The sequence below is a fragment of the Pelodiscus sinensis genome, chromosome 5 (assembly GCF_052426305.1).
Source record: "Pelodiscus sinensis isolate ZL-2025 chromosome 5, ASM5242630v1, whole genome shotgun sequence".
Taxonomy (NCBI): domain Eukaryota; kingdom Metazoa; phylum Chordata; order Testudines; family Trionychidae; genus Pelodiscus; species Pelodiscus sinensis.
In genome coordinates, this window is record NC_143056.1 from 27,116,707 (window position 1) to 27,144,672 (window position 27,966).

The window sequence follows — 27,966 nt, forward strand, 5'->3', positions numbered from 1 at the left end:
CATGCCACAGAGGAAATGTGCTAAGCCCAGGAAAGAGAAGAAAAAGGTTTCCCTTGCAGGGGTTAAATCCTCTTTGGAACGAGGGCCACATATTGGCACAGATGACTGTTAAAAAAGGGAGAGTGAGTACAATACCCTGATGTGTATTCTCTGTATTTCCCCATGTGTACCAGTAAATGTCCCTTCACTGCCAGAAGGTTTACTCAACCATTCTCCCAATTTTCTTAAAGAGCTAATCTTACTGCCCCCTTAGCACCTTGCTGGCAGATGCCAGTGGAAGACAGAACTGCACTGTACTTTTCCATATGGTAATAAAGACTGTAAGACCACTGAAACAGCCTAGAAAGAACAAATTATCAGATTATGATTTCCACTTACGAGAATGCAACTTTCAGTTAATAACGATCAATGTCAGGAAGGAAAAAATAGATTTTTTTTAAAATATTCCATTTAATTTCAAAGTTACAAACAAAACATGAAGCCATGAAGATTGACTGATTCAGTTGCTTTTAAAGGGATGCCTGTTAACTAATTGTTCCAAAACAATATTGTCCCCATGATGAAATTATTTTAAGTCTTCTGGAATAGATAAGAGCGTAAGATAATACTTACCTTGTTTAAACTCCTCAACCATGACCATCCGTGTAGAAACGGACACATTGTAGGTAGAGTTCTGCTGTGGGTATGCTGGTGTAATTATAGGCATAAGATGGTACCTATCACTGGGATTTACCTATATATAACAACAGCCAATCAGTTTTCTTCAAGCACACACAAAACAAAATTTTTTTGGAATTCTCCTTGCTAAAATGAATCAAACTCCAAAGTAACAAATGAGATCTTAGTATACAAATTAGCCTGAACAATTGTGCACAGAAATTTAAAATACTCAAGGATAACATCTTGTCTGCATATTCCTGCAAGTCGACTACATCGTGGAAGTTAACTCAAATGGAACAGGGAAGATCAAACTATCAGCATGCCTCATCATCACTACTAGGTAATTTTTATAGCTAAAAACATGAAATAAAATAGATCAATGGTGAATTTTAGTATTAAAGGTCTAAAGGAAGCTAGTCTAATCATACCAAAACACAGGTACCTAAGTACTTGAGCACATTAGACAATCTCAGAGAAACAACTATGCTGAGACCCTTTTAAATATGATGTATGGTTTATTCCTGTAACACTACTGAAAATAAAGAGCCAGTTTAAGAAGAGAGGCTCTCGGCATCTTGAGGAAAGCAGTATTTGTATTAAAATATCCTTTATTTAAAAACAGCACATGGGGAAATGAAATAAGGAAACAGCAAAGACAAAAAAAATTAAACAACGTTAAGCTAGTGAGAACTTGTGGTTTGCCAGATTGCAAATTGAAAGTTAAGGTTGAAACCCTGCCCTTAAATTACCCTACTTTGTTTAGCTATTACAGCACATATGGCTTGCAACCTCAAACCCCCTACAACACAAACAATAGGGTGACTTAAGAACATTGTTTTAATCTTACTTTAAATCATAAGCTACACGTTATTTAAATGTATTCTTCTGTCAAAGCAAGCGGAAAATATATTTTAAAACAGGGAATGCTGTACAGCCTTCAAGACTATTGTGCTCACACTAGTCCCTCTCCTCCAATGAACCTTAAGAATATTTCACAATTGGTGAAACAGTACACTTCCGATTTGACAATTCTCATATTTACATCTTTAATAATGGTTTTATGCATATCACCAGTAGTTTTATTGCATGATTTTCATCTTTAAGTGAAAAATATAAATGGAGATACCATAATTGACATTTCTACCTTGTTGTAACAAAGAAAGGCAAAGTGAGATTCTTTTAAATGTGTGTCCCTCTTTGGTCCAAACCACAAAGGACACCTTATTGCACAATTCATAATACTCCCTCAGCAGTTAAAACACAAATTTTGAAAATAAGTGTCCTTAAATCAATCACCCAGAAAGTGAAATGTCATAAGTGTGCAATGCTCTAAAAATTGCTTTAGTGTATGCATCTAATATCAAATACATAAATTGTACATGGAGCATTTAGCATTTATTTAGATTACTTACTGCTGAATTGGACAAGCATAGTTACTAAGTAATCTAGAATTTAAATATAGTTTAGACTGCATGTTCTGTGCAGTACAGAAGAATTATAGATGAACTTATCAAAAAGAAAATGTAATATTCACACATTACATTCATTTATAATCTAAAAATAAAGCTTCCTTGGGGTTTCTTTAAAATCAACTGCTTACTCTAATGTACAGTGTAATTTATAGGGGGGAAAAAATAATACACTAACCCTTGGGTCCCATACAGGCAAATTAAGATTGCATTCTTCTGGCTGTTTCAATAGCACTGGATTTGGCCATTCCCTGTTTAAAAAGATTGTATCACTGAATAAGACTAATGGACATAATGATTTATTTTGCAAAACATACAATACTTTTGAACGTGATCCTTCTTCACTCTGCCCTCCTCGAACAGCATCTGATGATTTTTTTCTTGAAGTCAAGTTAGTCTACAGTTGGTTTTTAGTCGCTGAGCTAAATACTTCATATGCATTTATAACAGTTTGCTCCAACACATCAGTACAAAATATTTGTGCCTCTTAATTAAGGGAATGAAAAAAAAAAGTAGCTGTAAAGCAAACTTCTTTAAATTGCTCTCCAAAAATACTCAGACTAAGGTCAGAGAGGACCATCATTGTCCAGCTAGTCTGTTCTCCTGTGCACTGCAGGTCACAGAACCTTGCATAACCAACCACTCCTGAAATAGACACAACCTCTTGCTGAATTGCTGAAGGAATCACCTCTGCAGAGATACAATACTAATTCTGTATTCACACTGAGTTCTCTAGATTGCCCATAAACAATCAGGAACTATGGTACATTGCTGTATGATTAGTTATTATGAACTACATGTGCTGAATTTGAAGTTTTTTCCATCCAGATTACTCAAGAAAAAGCACGCAGCATGAAACACTTTATTAAATATATTACATAATTGGCTGCACTCTATAGGGTTACGAGTAAATGAAATGCAAGATAGTCTAATAGCCATCAATTAGATACTTTTATAATACTATTTTAAAAACTAACAGTTACCTACAGTGGGGTTTCCTCAGCATTGGTGCACTGTACTCTTGGGCAATGCACATGACCAACAATTTATAAACTCCTCACATAAAACTAACAATGCTTTGAGTGTACAATACACTATGAACAGGGGTTTGTCAGTTTGCTGAATTAGCACCTTGCGATATAAAGTCAGCAACTTGCTATTTAGAAGTCAACCCCCCTAAAAATGCGACAATCGAAGAGGATATGAAGCCACTTGGCTTTCAGAAAAAGTGAAACTGTAATAATGATCTTCTTGGTAGGAAGTTCAAGTGAGCATGTTGAACTTGGTATCTAGTTTCCATTTTCTACAAGAATTTAAGAAAGTCTCTGAACATTTCAAAAGAGAGAACAGACAGATCAAGATTTCAGATACAATCCTTTAGAAAAAAAAAGTCTTGGAACTTTTCTCTGCAAATACTTTAGAAAAAAATCTTGGAATTTTTCTCTGCAAATTACAATATTTTGCCCAATTTACTTTGCATTTTTAATGAATAAACCCCGTCCCTTGCATACTACCACCTTTTTTAATGTCTGAAAACATACAAGGATTCTCTCTGATTTAGGACTATGCAAGGGTCACATGTGAAAAGTAAAAGAGGTCCTCAATTATCACAAATATTTAAAACGCTTCCAGTTAAAAACCAAGACAAATTTATTTTGTGCTTGAGTTTTTTAAAGACACTAAACAGTGGTGTGTCTCATAACCTTTAATAAGACTGTGTTGTCTTGCTCACCATAACACAATTCACTACACTGAGGCAGCAATACACTTTAACTACTAACTTAACCTGATATGAGCTGAAGGAATGCCATAGAAACAAGACTAAAATTCAGTGTCTACAAACAATTTTATTTTAGTGTAATCTAAAATAAAAACATACCATTTAGAAAATACCAAGAAAAATTTATGTACAAGAGTTGATGCTATTGCATTTGGATAAAGCTGGCAAGTTCTTGCAACTAACATAGCCCAGGAAACACCACCAAGGAAACCTAGTATATTGGAATAGATGTTGTGGCCTGTTGATGCAGAGGGGGAAAAAAAAGACAGAAGAGAGTTAGTCATCATCACCACCAGTTGTGTCTGATAAGAATGTACTGAGAACCTCATTTCTGAGACTAAACTTACGTTTTGCCCACAGTTTGATAGCTCTCAGTGTTAACCTGAAGTTGTCGATGTTTGGTACTAGATGTAAAATTTCATCGGTTACCCTGCAACCTGGCCAACAGAAAGCACCTGTTACCTCTAATGATTAAAAAAATCTGCCCTCACACAACCTTCAAATCTACCATAGATTAGCACACTTGGCTCATTCTGTTGTACAGCAACATTTTATATATGTTATACAAAATTAATAACATACAAACAGCAGGTTACAAACAAATATCAAGAGCAGAGTTGTTGCACACAGCCTTTTATACTAGAACCAGATTTTTATGTAATTCTTTTGCTAAGGAATTTGACATAAAATTGGATTGCAGAATATAAACATTTTGAAAAGTTAATCTTTAGCCCTCATGACTCTGAAATCTTCTAAACATGAAAGCTAGCAGTGGTGGCTAACCAAAAGAACAGCCTACAACCAAAGTTTTCAGACATCTGAACTATATAATTAATTCAATGGAGTACCAACAATGAAGCTTACACATTGTAGTATCAACTTAGAACTCCAAGTTAATGTATAGTGGTAAATACTGCTGTTAAACTCAGACAGCGCTAGTTGGTGGGAGCCTATTCAAGGCCTCTTCCCAAATTTCACTCAAGAAGAGGACAGACTGATGCTAAAAATGTTAAGGCCAAATAGAACTGACTAATAGAACAAAGAATATAGTACTGATTCCATTTTCATTCCATATTTAACCTAATAAAAATGTCTATTTTTAAACAATGTACTTGAAGCAGTCAACAGTTCCAATTTGCAAGAGAGACCAAAGAGCCCTTACTTCAGGTTTTATGGCAAAACATAGGAGCCCGAGTAGAGTTGCAACAGTCACATTATGAATGCAATTTTCATCTAAACTTACATTTTGGTGTCTCTCAGAAAATCCTTATTTCATGCCTCAAAAGCCAAAACAACTATAATCCCGGTACCAGATAAGCCTCAGATCAGTAACGCTCTGACATTCCTAATTTGCTACTGAGAACACTGCAATACATATATCTTTATTTCATTAATAAGTGCCAGTGCTCTAGATGAAGCCTTCAGGACCAGCCCAATATAAAGTTTCTAGGCTTTGATGTTCAAGATGTGATTTGACAAGATTTGATAAAGAATCTGAACAGAAAAAACAGCAAGCATTTCAAATGCTGCCTCATAGTATTGGCTTGAACAAGTTACTTTAAATCCAAACAAGCTGATCTGCCATGAGTTCACTGCAACTTTGCAACTCAGTTACACACACATTCATCTACACCCCATCCTGAGAAACTAACTTAATAGCAAAGCTGATACTTGAAAAGCCAAAGTTTTATACATACCGTTAAGACTTCGTATACATCTAATGTCTAAATTTTTAAGTAGACTATCATCTCGAAGGTCCAAATCCTCAGGAATAGTTTGCAGTGCTAATCTTGCAAACAAAATATCAATCTAAAACAAAACAAACAAACAATTAAATACACCAACTTACCCCTGCATTAAAATAGTGAACTAAATTATCTTAACCAAAATCACTGTCTACCATGAAAAAAACAACATTTATTCCCTGTAGGGTAACTTCTCTCTCTCCAAATTAAAAGTGTTAAAAAGACACTTTTAGCATCCGCTGGACTTCCTATGATATTACCTCTAAGATAACTCTAGAATGCAAAAAAAATGATGCAATTCATCTAACCTGAAGCTGAATACGGAAACTGTATCAATTTTCCTTGCAAATACCACTGAAGCACAGAAAAGAAGTGAATTTGCCTAGCGCTGAAATTGAAGCATACATATTACTAATTAAGGCTATTGATTTGTGAGTTTTAAACTTGTTTTGTTGTTAATAAAAACAGACAGTCATCGTATGAAATCCCGGCAATCGTCCAACGAATAAATGCTCCACATGGTTTGCAAAGACTAGCTTGGCACTATGCCTTCGGCATAGTAGCACACATCTTTTATGAAACAAAAGACAGGACTATGCAGCACTTTAAAGACTAACAAGATGGTTTATTAGGTGATGAGTTTTCATGGGCCAGACCCGCTTCCTCAGATTAAATTGTGGAAGAAAATTGGCATGACCATATATATACACCAAAGGGATACAAAAAGTGAACACACATAAAATAGACATCAGATTTTAGAACAGAGGGGGATGGGGGTGGTGGTGGTTAATGTCTATGAGGTAATGATATTAGAGATAATATCTAATACTATAATAGATATGATCACCTGTAATATTACCTCCTAGACATTAACCACCACCACTCCCATCCCTCCTCTGTTCTAAAATCTGATTTGTCTATTTTATGTGTGTTCACTTTTTGTATCCCTTATGGTCATGCCAATTTTCTTCCACAATTTGATCTGAGGAAGTGGGTCTGGCCCATGAAAGTTCATTACCTAATAAACCATCTTCATAGAATAATAGGACTGGAAGGGACCTCGAGAGGTCATCGAGTCCAGCCCCCTGCCCTCAAGGCAGGACCAAGCTCCGTCTACACCATCCCTGACAGATGTCTATCTAACCTGTTCTTAAATATCTCCAGAGAGGGAGATTCCACCACCTCCCTTGGCAATTTATTCCAATATTTGACCACCCTGACAGTTAGGAATTTTTTCCTAATGTCCAATCTAAACCTCCCCTGCTGCACTTTAAGCCCATTACTCCTTGTCCTGTCCTCAGAAACCAAGAGGAACAAATTTTCGCCTTCCTCCTTGTGACACCCTTTTAGATATTTGAAAACCGCTATCATGTCCCCCCTTAATCTTCTTTTTTCCAAACTAAACAAGCCCAGTTCATGAAGCCTGGCTTCATAGGTCATGTTCTCTAAACCTTTAATCATTCTTGTCGCTCTTCTCTGTACCCTTTCCAATTTTTCCACATCTTTCTTGAAATGTGGCGCCCAGAACTGGACACAGTACTCCAGCTGAGGCCTAACTAGTGCAGAGTAGAGCGGCAGAATGACTTCACGAGTTTTGCTTACAACACACCTGTTGATACAACCTAGAATCATATTTGCTTTTTTTGCAACAGCATCACACTGTTGGCTCATATTCAACTTGTGGTCCACTATGACCCCTAGATCCTTTTCCGCCATGCTCCTTCCTAGACAGTCGCTTCCCATCTTGTATGTATGGAACTGATTGTTCCTTCCTAAGTGGAGCACTTTGCATTTCTCTTTATTAAACCTCATCCTGTTTACCTCTGACCATTTCTCTAACTTGCTAAGGTCATTTTGAATTATGTCCCTATCCTCCAAAGAAGTTGCAACCCCACCCAGTTTGGTATCATCTGCAAACTTAATAAGCGTACTCTCTATCCCAATATCTACATCATTGATGAAGATATTGAACAGTACGGGTCCCAAAACAGACCCTTGAGGAACTCCACTTGTTATCCCTTTCCAGCAGGATTTAGAACCGTTAACAACAACTCTCTGACTACGGTTATCCAGCCAATTATGCACCCACCTTATCGTGGCCCTATCTAAGTTATATTTGCCTAGTTTATCAATAAGAATATCATGCCAGACCGTATCAAATGCCTTACTAAAGTCTAGGTATATGACATCCACCGCTTCTCCCTTATCCACAAGGCTCGTTATCTTATCAAAGAAAGCTATCAGATTAGTTTGGCATGACTTGTTCTTCACAAACCCATGCTGGCTATTCCCTATCACTTTATTACCTTCCAAGTGTTTGCATATGATTTCCTTAATTACCTGCTCCGTTATCTTCCCTGGGACAGACGTTAAACTGACCTGTCTGTAGTTTCCTGGGTTGTTCTTATTCCCCTTTTTATAGATGGGCACAATATTTGCCCTTTTCCAGTCTTCTGGAATCTCCCCTGTCTGCCATGATTTTTCAAAGATCATAGCTAAAGGCTCAGATACCTCCTCTATCAGCTCCTTGAGTATCCTGGGATGCATTTCATCAGGACCTGGTGACTTGCTGACATCTAACTTTCCTAAGTGATTTTTAACTTGTTCTTTGGGTATCCTATCTTCTAAACTTACCCTCTCTCTGCTTGTATTCACTACGTTAGGCATCTTGTTAGTCTTTCAAGTGCTGCATAGTCCTGTCTTTTGTTTCAACTAGACCAGACTAACACGGCTACATCTCTATTACTATTCTACATTTTCTATGGGCTCTGCCATTATTTTAAATGGTTTTTAGTGTAATTGTAATATTTTACTTCCACACAATTTTATAAACACTTATTCATTAGGGCATCAAAGTGTTTTTTGTTTTTTTTTAAAGAAATGACTTCTACATATTTGCCATAACAAGCATTGTTACTAATTGTAGCTTACAAATGGCAACTGGACCCAAAAGGGCAGACCTCTGCAGTCACATGTAATCAGAACCAGAATATATGTACATGTCTCTTGAAGTGCTATATAGGATACATAATTCACAGACAATTACAAGGCTACTGATGGGGGGGCAAAGTTTGCACTTGCAACCTCAGACTGAGCCAGTCAACATAAGAATTTAAATGTAGGTCAAAAGCTTATTGCTGAGACATCAGGTTTCACCAGCCCAGACTATGTTTTTAATTCTTCCAGGCCAACAATAAGTTATCCTATCTGGTAAAAAGGTTAAGTCCTATTAGTTGTCTCTCAGAGCCAAGAAGAGAGAGAGAATACAAGGCCAATACTTGTGATATCTAAAGAGCACCCCAAAAAATGCAGCTTCAAAACATCTACAACACTTTCCAGCCCCAGCACGTACATTATGAAACAGGAATAAGGATAAAAGAAGACCTTTAGTCTAACCTGCACAGGCGGATCAAGGACACTTCCTATATATTATGAAGGATATGCTTTAATAATAAATTCTCAATATACAATGTTGATACTTTTAGCACAGTACCCCTTAAGAATAAGCATAATTTTAAATTATCAGCTCTTAAAAGAATCAGCTTCTATAAAGCCGTGAAGTCTGCTTTCAACTATAAGAATTTCAAAATGCAGTTTCACACAGACTGGAAGCAGACATGAAAGATTTACGATTGAACATTTTATTGAGATATATAGGGATAGTTGTAGTTTTACAAGAACCATTTTATAGATTTCATCTTTGGGAATGAAAGTCAGAAGTGAGTAAGATCTCTTATTTCATTGGAAAAGAGCTCAACATGAAAAGCAAGATAAGAGGAAACTGGCACTAGAGACAACAGAACTAAAGCCCACTTTCACCATATCCGAGACTACATTTTCTTGCTTCCCTTGGAATGGAAGGTTCTCTCAGCATCTACAGCATGGAGCACCAATTCCTTCTGTCCTTCTGCCTCAGAGTAGAGAGTAAGGCAAAAGCTTACTTGTATTATAGACACAACAGTACTACCAGATTTGACGGAGATCTGGCATCAGACAAAATCTTCTTTGTGAAATTCAGACTAAAAACATCTGCAACACCAGAGGAATGGTACTGGCAGATTCAAAAGGCAACATGTGCTGATTCTCCAGCAATTACATGAGATACTGCTGAACTAGGATATTATGGAGCCCTTGAAATGGATCGGGAATCTGATGGTCTAAGAATGGCATTCTCTGATCTATCTTTTTTGGCCTTGCATTGATTCCAAGCCTTTCAAGAAGGAAGAATAGACTGAACTACACACAGATTTTCATGTCCAGGATGTGAATGACAAGTAGTATTGGTATACTGAATAATTCTCCCCAAGGTACACTGAGCACCCAGACAAAAGCCGAGAATGGAATGGTGAAACAAAAAAGTATATTCGTGCTATAAAAACTACAGTAACAAAATTACTTTTAAGGACTAGTCTACATTAGAAATGCTACAGTGGCACAAATGCACCAATACAGCTGTATCACTATGGCGTCTCTGTCATGAAATGTGAGTAGTGTGAATGGTTGGCATGAGTGAATTAAAAATAAGTGAGCTGAAGAGAGGCCATACTAGGGTCCGAGTCAGTGCCCCTGTGGATTATTGACTTGTTTCTCACTTTGAGAAAAGACTGTGCACCGAAAGAAGCAAAACTGTACAAAGGAGGTAAAGTTCCCAAATAAGAGGAGTCAGCGAAGGGTGTCAGGGAGGAACTCGACCAAGGACATTCCGTTGCTTATCGCTCATGGCTAGGCGAGCAGAATTGGGTGTTGTAAGCAGGCTGTTCCGATATCGGTCATGAACACATTCGCAGCATGTGACATCATTGGACCTCATCCCCACTCGAACTGTCCCTTGCCAAAGGGATATATATCATGCCAATTTGCCATACAGGTCAGAGTCCATAGATTCAGCATATTGGGGTGACGTACACAACAGACTTCCACCTCAAACCAAATTAACCAACATTATCTGGGGTTTGGCTGATGATGTGTGTGTGAGAATGTGCTTATGAGAGTGTGTATCAAAATTGGGTTAAGAATTAGACTTAATTTAAGTTAAATACTGCTTTTGATCTGCTTTCTAATTGCTTACTAGATTTAAACCTTGCTTTTGAACTGCTTCTTAACTGCTTGCAATAAAGTTTGTTAAAGGCATATTTTGTCTGATGTGAATTCATTGTTCCATGTAAGCCCGGCCTATGGGACTGTTGTATGGACTGATCACCAGTGCAACAGAGCCCTCTTGTGACATCTCTGGTGAAAACGTTCTCTGCTAACAAGACAAAGTTCTCCCATCCACATAATAAAATTACTTACATGAGATGTGGCAGCTAAGTCAGTGAAACACAATGCTGTCCACACCAGTGCTTAGGTTGTTGTAACTTACATTTCTCAGGGGGTTGCTAATTCACATCCCCATCTGACATGTTATACAGACAAAGCACTGTAGTGTAGACAAGTCCTACAATCATTGAACACGAAAAGGAAGGTTACGGGTTTTAACAATGTACCAGGGTTCCTGCATATGCAGCTAGGTGATCGGGGGGCGGGGGGAGGAGAAGAGAGGAGAAAGGAGGAGGAGAAGAGAGGCGAGTTTGCTGGGGAAACTACCAGGGATGTTAAAATTAGATTACTCAACTAACTGAATAGTCAATGGAATTTCAATCAACTATTCAATTAGTCAGTAAAGGCACATCTGCTTTGAACTATAGCTGTAGCCTATCAAGTTGCTTGCCTATCATGCTAATACAGTAATATAGTTGTGTTGATTTAGATTAATTCATTAATATATTAGCGGGCAGATTTAGTATAGAGATATAAGGAAGAGTTGTAATGCAAGAAATCTGCTAAAGGCTGTAACAGGCCGTTTGCAAGATTAGCAGAAGCGAAGGTTACAGATTTCTGTACAGGCAGTCCCCGGGTTACGTACAAGATAGGGACTATAGGTTTGTTCTTAAGTTGAATTTGTACGTAAGTCGGAACTGGCTCCAGATTCAGCCGCTGCTGCTGAAACTGACCAGGGGCTGACTACAGGAAGCTGGAGGCAGAATTGCTCTGCCCCCAGCTTCCTGGAATCAGCCACTGATCAGTTTCAACAGCGGCTAAATCTCGAGCCTGGGACAGGACAGCTGGGCTGCCAGGTAGGTCCCTGCAGGACCAACTTGGCAGCACCCCAGCTGCTCTACCCCAGGGTCCACAACAAAAGCCTGGTCTGCTGGGGGGAGGGGGTTGAGGGGGGGGGGGGGGGGGAGGAGCGCAGCAGACAGTCCCCAGCAGACCAGAGGCACCGGGAGCAAAGCCGCAGCGGTGGCAGGGTCCCGTGCCTCCCCGGCTTTGCCACAGCAAAGCCTCAGAGGCGCGGGACCCCGCCGCCGCTGCGGCTTGCTCCCGGTGCCTCTGGTCTGCTGGGGACCATCTCCAGCAGACCAGTGACACCCGGAGCAGCTTTTCTCGCCCCAGAGGTCGAGGTGGCAGGACCGCTGCGCTCTGGGCAGTTCCGCTGCCTGCGAGCTCCGGGGCGAGAAAGCCCTGTTTGTAAGTGCGGATCCGACATAAGTCGGATCCGCGTAACTCGGGGACTGCCTGTAGTTGAGACATTGATCACACCCAGACACAGGCCATAGCTTATTTAGAGGTTCCCTAGACTGAAAAGGAGAACTTATGTCTGGGACCTTTCACCCACATAGGACAGCAGGAAAAATTCCCTTAGACTCAGCAGATGCATTATTATATAAAAAGTTCCAAAATAACAGGGTCAGGCTGAGCTGAAGTAATCAGGAGACAGGATATGATAAATGACCATGAATGCCCATGGTAACAAATTGACATACATGATAAGAATTTGAGAGAATGATACATTGACCTATAGGAAAAGAACACTTCAATATTAGAGACATCCCCTACTGAATATGCATCAAACATGTCATCGTCACATAGTATAAAAGTGGTGTAGTCCTTGGAAAGGCCAAAATGATGGCCCCTGGTGATGATGGTGAAGGTAATGAGAAAGACGACGCGATAACACCTAAAACTGCTCTAGAAGGAATGATGTAAGTATATGGTATGGAAATATGGACGCACATTCCCTATTTTATGAAATAAGGGTGTTCATTACTGTGCTAACAGTGTTAATAAACTACAGGCAGTCCCTGGGTTACGTACAAGTTGAATCTGTATGTAAGTAGGAACTGGCATCCAGATTCAGCCGCTGCTGAAACTGACCAGCGGCTGACTACTGGAAGCCCGAGGCAGAGTTGCTCTGCCCTGGGCTTCCTGGAATCAGCCTCTGATTAGTTTCAACAGGCTGAATCTGGACGCCAGTTCCTACTTACATACAGATTCAACTTAAGAACCCCAGGCGTCCCCAAGTCAGCTGCTGCTGCAACTGATCAGCGGCTGATTCCAGGAAGCCCGGGGCAGAGCAACTCTGCCTCAGGCTTCCTGTAGTCAGCCACTGGTCAGTTTCAGCAGCGGCTGAATCTGGATGCCAGTTCCGACTCACATACAGATTCAACTTAAGAACAAACCTACAGTCCCTATCTTGTACGTAACCCGGGGACTGCCTGTAAATCTGAAATGCAGTTACAAGTGTACACACGTGGTTCTTGACAGTAACAAAGAAGCTAGAGGCTATGTTAAATTTGTTGGGGGGGGGGGGGGGTATTAACAAAACAATTAAAAGCAGGTTATAAATCTCAGCTGTGTCCAGCAGAAATTGACACTTCGTGTAGCATATATGCTACAAAGTTCAGACACTGGTGCCTGTGCTTCCGGCACTTTGACTAGCACAGGGTCACAAAATTCTCACTGGCACTGGGAGATCAAATTCATGGGAAATTGACATGTGACATAGGATAGAACAGAGTAATCAAACCACATGTGTTACTGCCAAACCAAACACTATCAGAGAAGCACCTACAGTAAAAATTTTGAAGACTAAAATCGTTTGTCGTGCTACTGCCACAAAATTCTAGAGACTCTTGGAGAGAAGTAAACTGTGGAGACTTTACCTCTTTAGGCAACCTAAATTGTCAGTAGGGACACCTTTCTACACAAACTCAGGTTGTTGAGCATTTCCCAAGGTAAATATAAATAAAAGACTTTGAGAGAGAAATAACCCAATCATCCCCGCCCCCAAAAATGGTAATGGAAGGTGGGAGTGGGAGGCCTGTCTCTTAAGAGGCCCAAAAAAAGGCAAGTACCCCTCATAAACTTGTTTCATTGAAGTAGACAAGCAGAAAGGGAGAATCAGAAGCTCAAGGTGTTGACAGTAGCTGTCAATGTTATTATTGAGGGGAATCTAACCAGGCTTTTGAAAATATTAGGACCAAAAGAATCACCTTGTTCTCTTTTAGCAACACACTTAATTTTTTAAGTTATTTTGAGTTTGAAGACTGGACAATTGTTAGTATTAGTTAAGAAACCATCACACCAATTTTTCATTGACTTGCAGACAAAAAGTACTCTTAGTAGTAATACTTGCAGCATTCCAAAGGCTGCTTTGTGTGATCGGCAGTTCACACAGGAAGTCCCCTTGATGTGCAACTCTTTAATACAAATTACACATACAACACTGGTAATTTCAAAAGAGCTAATGTTTTGATTAAGATTATTAGACATGTTTTGACTATAAAGATAGCTGGCTAAACCTTACCTCTATCCCATCAAAACACAGTTTGATAACAGGGACAAATGCCTCTTCAACAGCCTACAAAAAATATATAACAAAAAAATCCAGTTTTTATTTTCAACATGGAAAAGAATCTACAAACAAATCAAAATGGTTACTATGACAGTAGAACTTATATTGTCACTTCTCATCCTTCAGACTCAAAGTGATTGCAATAAATGGAAGTAACTGACATAAAACTTAATACACTATTAGATGCTGCTGTTTTATCAGATAAGATTTAGATACAGTCAGTCTAGGTCAACAGAAACTGGGGTGTGAATCCTGTGGGGTCTGACTAGTCTTTAATACTTTTAACAGGTGTAAACCACTGTAGCTTTACTTATTTATTCTGTACTTTTTCTGTTTGTTAATTTTACATTGTGTCCTAACAAACTCTTTGTTAGAGGACCAACATACCCTTAAGTCTTTTACTTCTTCTTGTAGTTTCAGTTTTTCATAAAATGAGGTGAAAAAGTCACTCCTGTCAACATGCCTTGGTGCAACACATAATGCATCAATATCAGCTCCTAAAACACATGTTTATAAATGCCATGAGGCTACACTCTAAATAGCTACACAAAGAATACCAGCAAAAGACTACAATATAACATTCTAGTAACAAAGTAAATTACAATAGTAATCCTTCATACAGCTATAATCCAAGAACACAACATTTCAAGCTGTGCTCCAAAAGTAGAAGTTAATGTGCCTTTACAACTATTGGACACATTGAGACTATCTCCTCTCTGGTAAGGGAGGTTTGCAACATTTTTCCAATAACTCTACATTAAAGCACGAAGAATCCAGATATAACCATTTCTGACAGTATTAATTTTTTTTAATCTCTCTTTCTTCAGCCCTTCTATTACCCAGACCATGAACAGAAAGGATTCCAGGTATCTAACTTTGAACTGACTCTCTCTCAAGGCATCAAATGAAAACATACACTTACGATAGCTACATACTTCAATACCAAAGTAACTATTCTAAATGTGCTGTATTATACATTTTAGATATACCTCATTAGGTCAGATACACTTTTTTTGTTCATAAGCAAGGTAAATTTTACCTTTTGTGTGCACGCCTAGTCGGTAGGACCCAAATGTAAAAATTTTTCCTCCAACATTTTCTATTACAGATTGTGGAAGATTCTAATGGAGCAAATATACAACTAGTTATTTCAAGCAAAGTATATTCAGATAATGAACAACGGTTACAAAAGAAAATATAATGTAAACACAAATAATGCATACACTGAAGCTTATTCCTGTTATATTTCTCCTCATTTTAAATAAATACACCAATAGCCAAGAGTTATCCAGTTATCAAATGCTGGATCACGATAAATGAATTTGGTGGAAGACAGAGGTGGCAATATGATACTCAGGAACCATGTTATATGATGTGAGGCATATACTTAAAGTTGACGACACTAGCTGTAACCATTCTATTCCCTGGGAATCAGTCACAAGACGGTTGACACACGTGTTCTGCTCAACCTCACTGTAGTAACGTATTTTAGCACATGTGAGACAGGACCTCAGTCTGTTACATAAAAGCTCTGGTGCATCTGACCTAGGATGCATGAAACCATTAATTATATTTACAATATTATATCGTTTATTTCCATCAACAGCGATTTACTTTTGAGAAACTTATTAAAGATAAATTTACCCAAGATAAAATCAACCAGATGGGCAAGTATAATATTTAAAGTTACTGAAGCCAATCAACCTAAGCCCCACTTGCCAATTTTGCTTCTACATTCATTTGCACTTTTATCTTATGGGTTTTCCTCTTCTGTTTGCATAGACGTTGACAAAAAGAAAATCAACTATACAGGCAGTCCCCGAGTTACACGGATCCGACTTATGTCGGATCCGCAGTTATGAACGGGGCTTTTCTTGCCCCGGAGGACGGGAGCAGTGGGATGCCCAGATGCGCCGCGGTCCCGCCGCCTGCATCCTCCGGGGCGAGAAAAGCTGCTCCGTGTCTCCCTGGTCTGCTGGAGGGGGGTGGGGGAAGGAGCAGACCACGGAGACAGGGAGCAAAGCCGCCGAGGACGCCGGCAGCGGGACAGCCCAGACGCACCGCGGCTGTCCCGCTGCTGGCGTCCTCCGAAGCTTTGCTCCCCGTCTCCCTGGTCTGCTGGGGGGAGTTGCTCTGCCCCGGGCTTCCTGGAATTAGCCGCTGATCAGTTTCAGCAGCGGCTGACTTGGGGACACCTGGGGTAGAGCTGCTGGGGTGCTGCCGGGTTGGTCCCCGCAGCGCTGAGGTGCAGCGCTGCCGGGACCTACCCAACAGCACCCCAGCTGCTCTGTCCCAGGCGTTCAGATTCAGCCGCTGTTGAAACTGATCAGGGGCTGATTCCAGGAAGCCCAGGGCAGAGCCACTCTGCCTCGGGCTTCATGTAGTCAGCTGCTGGTCAGTTTCAGCAGCGGGTGAATCTGGACGCCAGTTCCGACTTACATACAAATTCAACTTAACAAACCTACAGTCCCTATGTTGTACATAACCCGGGGACTGCCTGTACAGAGGAAACAGTAAAATCAATTACACACAAAGTAAGTTGAAAAGAGGCTTTTATAGCCTGTCATCTTTGGTCTTAAATACATAAAAATTCACACAGAAATATGGTTTTCAAGTGTGTGTATCTCAGAACTAGAAAATAGTAGCTTAAAAAGTATGGATTGGTAATTTTCAGAATTTGTTTTAAAAAAGTTTAAAAACCCATTATTGCAAAATGAAAGTAAGAATGAAAATAGTAATTGTGCCAGTACTAAGTAAGTTCTGAAAATTTAAACTTCAAAGGAAAAGTTAATAGCTCAGTGTAAACAGAGGTCACATTTTGCTATCACCAAAAACACTATTTAGTCTTAAGAATGTTACTCCCTACCAATTCAAATGATTAAATGAAATTAAGTGTTGATAATCTGAAGCATGACTGTCAAAACCTGAATTTTAATAAATTCTTGTCATACTTGAGATAAATAACTCCTCCCTCAAATTTGAAATTAAGCAGCAGCTAAACATAAATCTTTCAAAATCCATTAACAAACATTTCAATCTTGCATACCTATCTGTAGTGTTTGCTAAAAGTCAAATCAAGAATATAAAGAAATCCATTTTAATTTGTTGACATTAAAAAAGTGAAATACAGCTCTTGAATTTTTTCCATGCAACACATTTTAGTGCCAAGTAACTCTACAAGGAAAATACAACCATACCTTGATTTCACTGATTTCCTGTATCCATTCCTTTACCAGATTATTTAACTTCCCCAAAATTAGAATCCTGTTGATACAACATCAGAATTCAGAAATAATGAAATTATGGCAAACTACGGAGTTTTACTAAGATTTTGATCACTATTACATGAAAAAAAAATAGGGTACATTGGAAGTCTAAAAGCAGACATTCACCTATAGAAATTAAGTCAGTCTGAAAATATTTCCTCTATTTGTTACTCTAGTTGAACAAGTGTTTCAGTAACATCAGACAATAAGAGCTCTTTGGGATACACCTATGTAGGAGCTGTACACGCATTTCTAAGTGAGTGCATCCCAAAGATGTGACCTTTCTATCATTTCCTCAGGTTCACATGCTTCCTGCAATAATGAATAGTAGAAAGACCCAAGTTTCAGACAGTTTTAACAGGCAATAAATATATAGAAGAAAATCAAAGGGAGTAATAGAAGAAGAGGAAATACATAAACTAACACTCACAAATGCAAATACTAGCCTCAATTCAGGGACACAACCATTAGAACTCTGCATTCTGAGGGATTTCTCCCTAGTACCTGTTATTGAGAAGCACCCAGTCTTTAAATAATGTTAACTGTTGATTTTGAAACCCAAATTTGAATATGATTTTTCATTTCACTGAAATACCCTTTAAATTAATATAGGAAACACCTACTGCAGCATTCACTCACCTGCGCTGCAGTTCCTCTTCTTCTTCAAACACGCCAAAGGGCTTTAGGGTATCAATTAATTTCTGGGTAAGCATACAGTCAGTCTCCTTGGGGACAGCCAAACTGATAGGTGAGGTAATACCATAATGCTTCTGTAGTTGCTGTGTTTGTTGTGATCCCTGGTTTGTAACAGGACTAAAAGAATAAATAAAATTACTGTCAAAAACATAACTTCTGCTACTTTATTTCATCATTGAATAACCAGCTCAAAGACAGATAAAAAAAACAGGAGAAATCTTATTTGCAGCCATTATGCCCCATAACCAGTTTAAGATGTCACTTTAAAATCATTACCTAAACTCTCCTTAATCTACTCTTAACGAAATGGTCACTGTCACTATGAAAAGTTGCTATAAAAATGGCACCATACTCAGATCTGCTCTTCAAATGCTTTATATTTAAAGTACTTTTTTAAGCTACTTGCAAACCAATGTACATGTCGACAAGTATAACTGTACTGATTTTAAAACAAGTTTAATTAACTGAGGCAATTTGTGTACATGCACGAGTCCTCAATAATATTACAAATGCAAGAAAATTATTTCCATAAACAGTTTTAAGACACGCAAATATGGCCAACTATGTACTTAAGAAACTGAGGGGAAAAAGTACTGCTTCAAAGGAATTCTACAATGCAAAAATCAAGAACCAATTCATTACATTTCAGCTGATTATGTAAAAATTTTTCATTATTTTAAAATATGATCAAGTTTTATTATACAATACAGAAATTGTTTGTTAACTGACCTATAAAGAAAACCCTGTAATATTTAGCCATTCTTGAATGTATATGAATGGTCTTAAAAAGAGCAACTGCTATTAAAATCAGTGAACAAAAATTAATTTAGCCAAAAACTGTCATCTCGAAAAAACAGAATGTACGGTAAACAGATATTTTGACTAAGTTTATTCTCAGAAACATATGAACAAGACGAACAGGAGCTCAACAGCAGACTTTAGGAACTCTTATTTAGTAGCCACAAAGCTAACAGGCTACAAGAGGTCTACAGTAATATTTTTGTTAAGTGTTTAGCCATCAAATTTCTCCAGATATGATTAACTTCTTCTGGCTTGTGACAGCATGCACTAAAGCTGCAACATGTTTACCCTTACAGCCCCTCCTTTCCACCTGTAATAATCCTTATTGCCAACTCTGTCCACACATCTACCCTAGTGACACCTTCATAGGACCTAACAACATCACTTATCCCATCAAAGGCTTGTTCACCTGCACATCTACTAATATGATATGCCATTGTGTCCCAGCAATGCCCTTCTGCAATGTACTAGGGATGCCAATGTGTAGTCAACTATCAACAGGTAAGCCTGGGCTTATGGGTTAATCATATCAGCTACATCCACTCTAAACACAATCATAGTGTCTAAAATTAGTTGTTGCCAGACCTCCCCCCCCCCAAAAAAAGAAATATTGGGGTCATTTTGGATACGGTCTAAAAATAGCTACTTAGTGTTCAACAAATCAAAAGAACTAAGAATGTTAGGAACCATCAGAAAAGAGAAAGTACGACAAAATATAATGCCACTATATTCATCTCTGAAATTCCCACATCTTGAATACTGTGTGCAATTCTGATTATCCATCTAAAAACATGCATCTTAAAATTGATGAACACAGTGAAGTAGAGATATAAAATCCTATTTAATTGGTTAACTGGTTAAACATTATGGGTAACTGATTAAAGGGGGTGCAGGGGATGGGAGACAGGAAGAGATTGCGCCAACCTGGCCAGAACAGCCCCTGCTTGTGACCAGCAGCACCCTATCCATAGCAGGCAGAAAACTGCTCTAGACCCCACTTGGTAACCAAAACCAGTAAGCATCACCCCATTAAAGGTGATGTTTCCTAGTTAACATTTCACATTCCTACAGTGAAGAGCAACCAAACAATTAGTAGTACAGAACATCTTCCCTGTGAGAATTAAACATCTGGGATTGTTTACCGCCCACAGCCTGTTCAGTTGCCCCTCCACCCAACCTTGCTTCATCCTGCAGCCAAGTGGCTCCCAGGATTCTCCTGCTAACTACGCAGAGCAGAGAGGGGTGGGTGAGGGCAAGAGAGGAGTGCTGAAGTGAACGTGTCCTACTGTCCCCGTACCCCATCTCTGCAGAGCAGGGGGTTGGAAGAGGGAGACACACGGCAGAGCTGCTCCAATCTGAAGTGTGGATGATAAGTGACTCAGAGCAGTACAGATACCCCTAAAAGAGACAGAGCATGACTTCTCTCAAATTTACCCAGTAGCAGCCAACACAGTGTCACTATCACATACACACTGCCACACAGTCTGTGTCATGAAGTCAGTCACACACAAAGGCTATGTCTACACTGGCCGCTTTTTCGGAAGGGGCATGCTAATTTTGAAAGTGGGAATAGGGAAATCCGGGGGGATTTAAATATCCCCCGCGGATTTAAATAAACATGTCCGCCGCTTTTTTCCCGGCTTGGGGAAAAGCCGGAAAAAAAGCATCTAGACTGGCCCGATCCTCCGGAATAAAGCCCTATTCCGGAGGATCTCTTATTCTTTACTCAAAGAATAAGAGATCCTCCGGAATAGGGCTTTATTCCGGAGGATCGGGCCAGTCTAGATGCTTTTTTTCCGGCTTTTCCCCAAGCCGGGAAAAAAGCGGCGGACATGTTTATTTAAATCCGCGGGGGATATTTAAATCCCCCCGGATTTCCCTATTCCCACTTTCAAAATTAGCATGCCCCTTCCGAAAAAGGGGCCAGTGTAGACGTAGCCAAAGTGTCTTTCACTCTCACACTCTGTGTGTCAGCCTCCAGCCCCACCCCTTCTGCCCATGTACCAAAATTTGTGACAGGACCTCCCTGTAGAAATTATTGCCCACCCTGGAGCTAGATGCACCACTGGTCTGACACCTGTGATCATTCTTACATTCTCATAGTGATGCAGGCAGGAGACCCATTGCTGTTTGTCTTCAGACTGGCTGCAGCATCCCTACTTCTCAGCCCTGGCTCCCTCTTTTCAGATAGACTGGAGACCAGCCCATGAGATCGGATACCTTAGCCCAGTTCTTGAACTTTTTGGCTTGTGGACCACCAGTCTCAGTGCAAATCTTTCCATGGACGCTGCCAATGGAAACTCACCATTAATTACATAATTATGCCTGAGCCATTTTTCTAGTGCTGCAACTAGGGAGAACGGTTTAATTTAAACAGATTAAGCATTTTAACTCTCATGTTAAACTAAGTAAAATATTAATTTATCTCCAAGACAAAAGGTTTCAATGTTTTCTTTATTTATGGCAGAGAACCTCTTTTGGGACGGAGATCATTGGCCCACAGAAAAAAAAAAAATCAGTTGGGGACCACAAGTGTGAAGCAAAAAAAACTTCTCCAAAAACCCCAACCCTCACTGATGTGGCCCCAACTGAGACACCTCATTCCTCTGGCGCTCGAGCCCCACGGAGCAAGGGGAAGTGACAGGGAGAATTGAGGTTCAGGGCTTTCCACAGGCCAGATTTACTTTTCTGGGGTTCCAGTGACTTTTATGGACTCTGGGGTGGGGATAAAAACAAGGGGTTCAGTGTGCATGAGTGAGATAGAGATGGGGATGCAGGATCTGGGCGGAAGGTGAGGTGTAGGAGGTAGTGAGGGTGCAAAGTCTGAATGGGAGGCAGAAGCAGGCTGGGAGCAGGGTCTGGCTGGGAGGCGGGAGCAAGAGCAAGCGAGATACAGTGCGTGGCCAGGAGAGAGGGTGCAGGAACAATGGTGGGTGCAGGTGCAGGGTAGCGGTAGGTGTCTGGCCAAGGGGGAGGTGCAGGAGCAGGCTGCGGGGACGGTGTGTGGCAAGGAGGGAAGGGTGTCTGGTCAGAAGGGAGTGTGCAGGAGCAAGCCTGAGATGCAGGGTCTTGGTGAGGAGAGATGGATGAATGAGGGAAGATGGAGTGCTGGGGTCTGGGTGTGGGGGTGCTTGTCTGGCTTTGCCCCCCTGTGGCTCCTACTGGTGAGTGATTTGTAGGTAGCAGCTATCGGAAGCAGGAACTGCTACTATAATTTTGCTACCACAAGTAGCACAATCTTACAGGATATGGTTTCTAAATAGAAAACCAAATGTTAGAACTGTTACCCATTTCAGCACTGTGTAGCTCCTCTACTGTCTTCTGCACTAGTTGTGGCTTTGTGCAATACAGAACCTTTTCTTGGATTACACCAGCACTTCGGTGATGGGTGAATGTGGGAGACAGTCCCCTAGTTACCCCACTCCTTCTGGCTGCAAACCCTCCCAACCTCTTGGGGAGACAGGCAGCTCTCTTCCCTGGCTTCTGCAGGAGTTCTGCTGTGTGGCTGCCCTACAGAGCAGCCTTCCCCGCCTGGGAAATGCAGCTGCCTATACCACTGAGCAGAAGGTAGGATGGGTAGGTCCTGCAGGGGAAGGCCTCAGGCTCCTCTGCATGTTTCCTCAGCCCCATAGTGCGATGGTGCTAGCCCTGCTGCTTCCAGGGCTTCTCCAGCACAGCACCTGCCTTGGGTAGTACTTGGAAGTTGTGGGGCCTGCAAGCAGATGCCACAATGCAGCCAATCTCCTATCTAATGGAGCTGGCTCCTCGCGGGCAGGGCTGGATGCCAGGCTGCAGTGGCGCTAGAAGCTTCTGGGCCAATGGCAACAGTTGGCCAATGGCAGAAGCAGGGAAAGCCTCACTGCTGTTCCCCCAGTGTGTGTGTGGGGGGGGGAGGGCACTTCGCTATGCGGCGGTGGTGGTGGGAGCGAGAAGGCAGAACAGGCTCCCCCGACCTCATCAGGAAGGAGAAGAAGGCTGAGCTTGAGCCGCAGACCTGGGAAGTAGCTGCAGACCACTAGAACCACTGCCTTAGCCCCTACTATGCCAGGAAATAGCTCTCTGCGTAGGAGCCCTCATGCAACCCCACTGTGGCATCAACATTAATGAGAAACTGCCATAATTGAAAAGTGCAGCATAAACTGTTTTATTTCATGTTTATTAGGAAAAGTAGCGTTAGACACGCCAAGATCAAACTCAGAGTAGACCAGGATTTTTAGCCACAAGAGATACACCCAACAAGCAAAGGACATAAGATTTTAGAAGACTGGCAAAGTTTTGCTGGTAATTAGATTTACTGCCTCAGGTAGTAAGCCCATGGGTACATTTTTCAAGCTTAGTATTTGATCTACAGAGTAATGAAGCATTTAAATCAGGAACGGGGAACCAACAGCCCACAGGTCAGATCTGGCCCCCGGCTTGTCTTTATCCAGCCCACAAGGCACAAGGCTTACATACACCACTCCCAGTTCCTCCACAGTGGAGCAAGCTAACACTAGTGCTTCAGCCCCATGGTGAGTCTCCAAGCTTGGCCCCTCTTCCGCTCCTCCCCATGTGGCTGGAACACAAGCTCCAGTTGCCTACTGTAGGAGGAATTGTCTCTGCATGCTGCCTTTCCCTCTTCCAAACCCCAAGTGGGGCAATCACAGCACAGTGCTTACTTTCAGGCGCCATCCTTTTTTGGGTTTCTCTTGTGTGTGGCCCCTCCTCACTGATTTTTCTGTGGGTCAATGGGCCCCCAGTCCAAAAAGAATTGCCCATCCCGGTTATCACTAAACCATTCTCTGCATTAGACACAATCTGCTCATCAGATTTGGCATCATATGCTAACTGGAGTAGAGGTTAATATCTTATAGGCCATGCTAGTTCTGGCCTTCATTCTTGAATTACATAAAAACAAGGAATCCTGTGGCACCTTAAAGACTAAGGAATTTAATTGGATATAAGCTTTCATGGGTAAAAAAAACCTCTTAATCAGATGCATCTGACGAAGTGGTTTTTAGTCACGAAAGCTTATGCCCAAACAAATTTATTAGACCTTAAGGTGTCACGGGACTCCGCATTATTTTTGTGGATACAGACTAACCTAGCAACTCCTGAGACATAAATTATATAGAGTTCCATGATGTTTATTTCATAGATTGTATTATTTTCCCCACAAGACAGTTTAACAAAGGAAACTGTCTTTTCTCTCTGGACAATGAAGAGCTTATGGATTTGTAAGAACAGAAACCTGCTCCAGAGATACTGTACAATTCTCCAGCTCTTCACAAGTGTTACATGTGATGCACTAATTAGCTGCTTTCCTTCACAGAAGAAACTGATGCACAAGTAGAATATATTGTAACACTTGTTTATCTGGGACAAACTTAATCAGGAGAACTTTAGTGGGATATCTCCCAGGAAACTCATCTAGCCTAATTGCCTGTCACTATCATGACTAGTCTTAGTTGGGATACTATTAGTAGCAGTAAAGTTTCAGGGATAATATTAATCCAGATGTTTATAAATTTCAGCGCATGCTGAAAGGCCCCCCTCTTCAATAAAATGTTTCTGCCATAACTGGCAAGTAGGGATGTAAAATCCCACTTAACTGGATAACTAGTTATACATCATGTTTAACTGATTAACCAATTAAAGGGAGCGTGTGCATGCATGCGTGCAGTGGGGGAGAGCAGCCCCTATTGCGCCAGGTGGGGAGCTGCTCCAGCCCCCACCAGTTAACAGGTGATGCTTAACAGTTCCAGTTAAGGGTGATGCTTACTGGTTAACCATTTATCCTTTTACGTCTCTACTGGCAAGATTATTAATACCATGCAAGCACACTCTCAGGAGTACAACAGGAGCAGAAAACCCTAAGTTCAATAACGTTTTTCACCACTTACCTTATAGGTTGTGTTTGAATATTATGTTAATAAGCACTAAAGAAAATCCCAAGGCCTTGCCTTCACTAGAGAAATTAACATTTTGTAAGTGATCCGCTATTGCATTCATGTAACCAAACAGTTCAGTGTGTCCATGCTAAACATGCTGAATTATTTTAAGAAATTTTGCATGTCTATCCTGCATCAAGAGTAGCACTACTCTAAACAACCTCAGGCTAGGTATACACTAGAAAGTGATACTAACGTAGCTGCACCACTATGAAGTTTCTCAGATAGCCACACTATGCCAATGCAGAGAACTCTCCCACTGACAATTGTGCACACAAGCAGTTATGCTCATGTAACTTGTGACACTCAGAAGGTAGAAATTTCACATCTAAGTGACGTAAGTTTTGCTGACATAAGTGGAAGTTTAGACATAGGTATCTGGAAGAAATTGTGATTAAGGCTAAGATACAGTTCCCCACACAGCTTCCAGAAGCACAGGATTTCAAGCGATTTCAAAAAGCTAAAGATGAATTGTGGGGCAGTAATGAATCATACCAGCAATGCTGTCCCCTTAATGAGATTAAAGTATTTTAGCCTGAAATATTTAGTCTAAATTTCAGCAAGTTTAAATTATTCCAAATGATATATCATTCCTATAACTGCACTGCTCATCAATGATGGTGCCAACCAACAACCAATTGTTTCCACCCTTGATGAATGTGCGCTAGTGCTTGAGTCTCCATGAAGTTTATCGCTGTCCACTCATTGTCAACGTATCTCTTCTTCTGTCTTGTCCCTTGGAGAATGATCTTGGATAAGCCAAATGATCTTGTTACATTACATGTTGGTACCACTTGAGCTTTTACTTCTTCATGGCTGTCAGGAGACAAGTCATATAACTCAGCAAATTGGGTGATGTTGTGGACCTCTTTATTAGTGATGTGGTCAAAGTAGAAAATGAGATTTCTGTAAATCCTGGGCATCTCTACTACCTATATGTCCATTCAAGTTCTGCTGTAAGGGTCTGTCTTTCTCATGCAGACAGAAAAATGAACATGACCAGTGTGTGTGTAAGTTTCAGCTTAGATTCCAGAAAGCTGTTCTTGTTCTTCCAAAATGGCTTTAGCTTAGTCACTGCAACTGTTTGCAGAGTTCTTGCCAGAATTTCTGCCTTTGATCCTTCAGTGATGATTGCCCACAAATACCTGACCTGTTTCACTGTCTCCAGCTCTTGATCATTGATAGTGATATGTGAGCTAATTCCATCATGTCTGTCATCAGCTTGGTTTTATCTGCACCTCTTTTCCATGCTGTATTTTGCCGACATTTCATCCAATGATTTCACAAGGTTTGCAAGTTCATCTTCACTACCTGCCAGGCCATCAATGAACTCAAAATTTGAGATTCTGCACCCCAATGCTGACTGTGCATAATGTGATCTTCTAGAGAAGGGGTGGAAAACCTATAGCACAGGGGCCTGATGCAGCCCCTGGCTTGCCTGGATCCAACCCCTGTGGCTCAGGGCTTCTCCCCGCCCCCCCCCCCCCAGCATTGGGGTCCCCATACTGGTGTTCCAATTTACCCCTGACCTCACAATCAACTAGCCTGGGCCCGCCTAGGCTCTGGTGAGAGGGGAATGGGAGGCATGTCTTTCTCTTTTTCAATCGGGGGCCATGTCAGTAAGGACTAGTTTTGAGGGGTTTTATGCTTCTCACTTGTGTGTGGCCCTCAGCTGATTTTTCTGTGGGTCAGCAGCCCCAACCCAAAAAGGTTCCCCTGCCCCTGACCTAGGGCTTCAATCATTATGTGCTACAAGTAGATGAACAGCGTGAGTGAAAGAAGGAGCCATGCAGGACTCCTATTGGACTTTCCTATTGTACCATTGATAAGAACTACAGTTAGCCTTGGCATACAGTTGTTTAATGGAAGGAATAAACTTATAAACACTTTCCTCATGGTTGCTCAAATTCATGCCATGATCTGTCAAATGCCTTCTTAAAGTCAAAGACATGGTAGTTATTTCTGCTGGTGTTACAAATAGTTCTCATGTAGAAGATGAAGGCTAAAAACTGTTCTGTGGTACTTTCTAAACCACAAAAGCAAGCCTGTTCTTCAGCTATACCATTCTCTGCTTATTGTTTTAGTCTGTTCAATGCAAATTGAAATACAGGCAGTCTCCGACTTGCATCGGATCCGCAGTTACGAACGGGGCCCTTCCTCTCCCTGGTCTCCAGCAGACCAGGGAGAGGAAGCAAAGCGGCGGAACACGCGGGCAGCGGACAGGGCTGTCCGCTACCCATGCGCTCCGTGGCTTGGCTCTGCTTTGCCCCCCCGTCCCTCTGGTCTGCAGACCGGGGGGGGGGGGGGGGGGAAGAGGGGGCCGCAAAGCAGAGTAAAGCAGAGCCAAGCCGCGGAGCGCGCGGTCAGCTGACAGCCCAGATGCGTCTGGGCTGTCAGCTGGCCGCGTGCTCCGCGGCTTGGCTCTGCTTGCCCCCCCCCCCCCCCCCCCCGTCTCCCTGGTCTGCAGACCAGGAAGAGGGGGGGGGGGGGGGGGGCAAAGCAGAGCAAAGCCACGGAGCCCGAGGGCAGCAGGACAGCCACAGCGCATCTGGGCTGTCCCGCTGCCCCGCGGCTTTGCTCCGGACACCTGTGGTACAGCAGCTGGGGTGCTGCCAATTGGTCCCGTAGCACCGCTCTGGGCGCTACTGGACCAACCGGGCAGCACCCCAGCTGCTCTGCCCCTGGCGTCCTGATTCAGCCACTGCTGGTCAGTTTCAGCAGCAGCTGAATCAGGACGCCTGGGGCAGAGCAGCTTGGGTGCTGCCCCGTTGGTCCAGTAGCGCCCAGAGCGGCGCTACGGGACCAACTGGCAGCGCCCCAGCTGCTCTGCCCCAGGCGTCCCCAAGTCAGCCGCTGCTGAAACTGACCAGTGGCTGACTACAGGAAGCTCCTGCCCCGGGCTTCCTGGAATCAGCCGCTGATCAGTTTCAGCAGCAGCTGAC

General features: G+C 41.5%; 1 protein-coding gene across 3 annotated transcripts in view; it reads right to left on the reverse strand.

Moving 5' to 3' along the window:
- Nucleotides 1-27,966, reverse strand: part of PAPOLA (poly(A) polymerase alpha) — a 104,125-nt gene that overhangs the window by 66,221 nt on the left and 9,938 nt on the right. For all 3 annotated transcript variants that reach the window (XM_006133714.5, XM_006133713.5, XM_089778361.1), the window contains exons 2-11: nt 18,237-18,410; nt 17,529-17,595; nt 15,371-15,452; nt 14,719-14,828; nt 14,284-14,337; nt 5,607-5,718; nt 4,257-4,346; nt 4,009-4,147; nt 2,308-2,380; nt 613-733 (exon numbers count right to left, since the gene is read on the reverse strand). In XM_006133714.5, the coding sequence (XP_006133776.2) occupies nt 613-733; nt 2,308-2,380; nt 4,009-4,147; nt 4,257-4,346; nt 5,607-5,718; nt 14,284-14,337; nt 14,719-14,828; nt 15,371-15,452; nt 17,529-17,595; nt 18,237-18,410 (1,022 nt within the window). The remainder of the gene's footprint in view (nt 1-612; nt 734-2,307; nt 2,381-4,008; nt 4,148-4,256; nt 4,347-5,606; nt 5,719-14,283; nt 14,338-14,718; nt 14,829-15,370; nt 15,453-17,528; nt 17,596-18,236; nt 18,411-27,966) is intronic.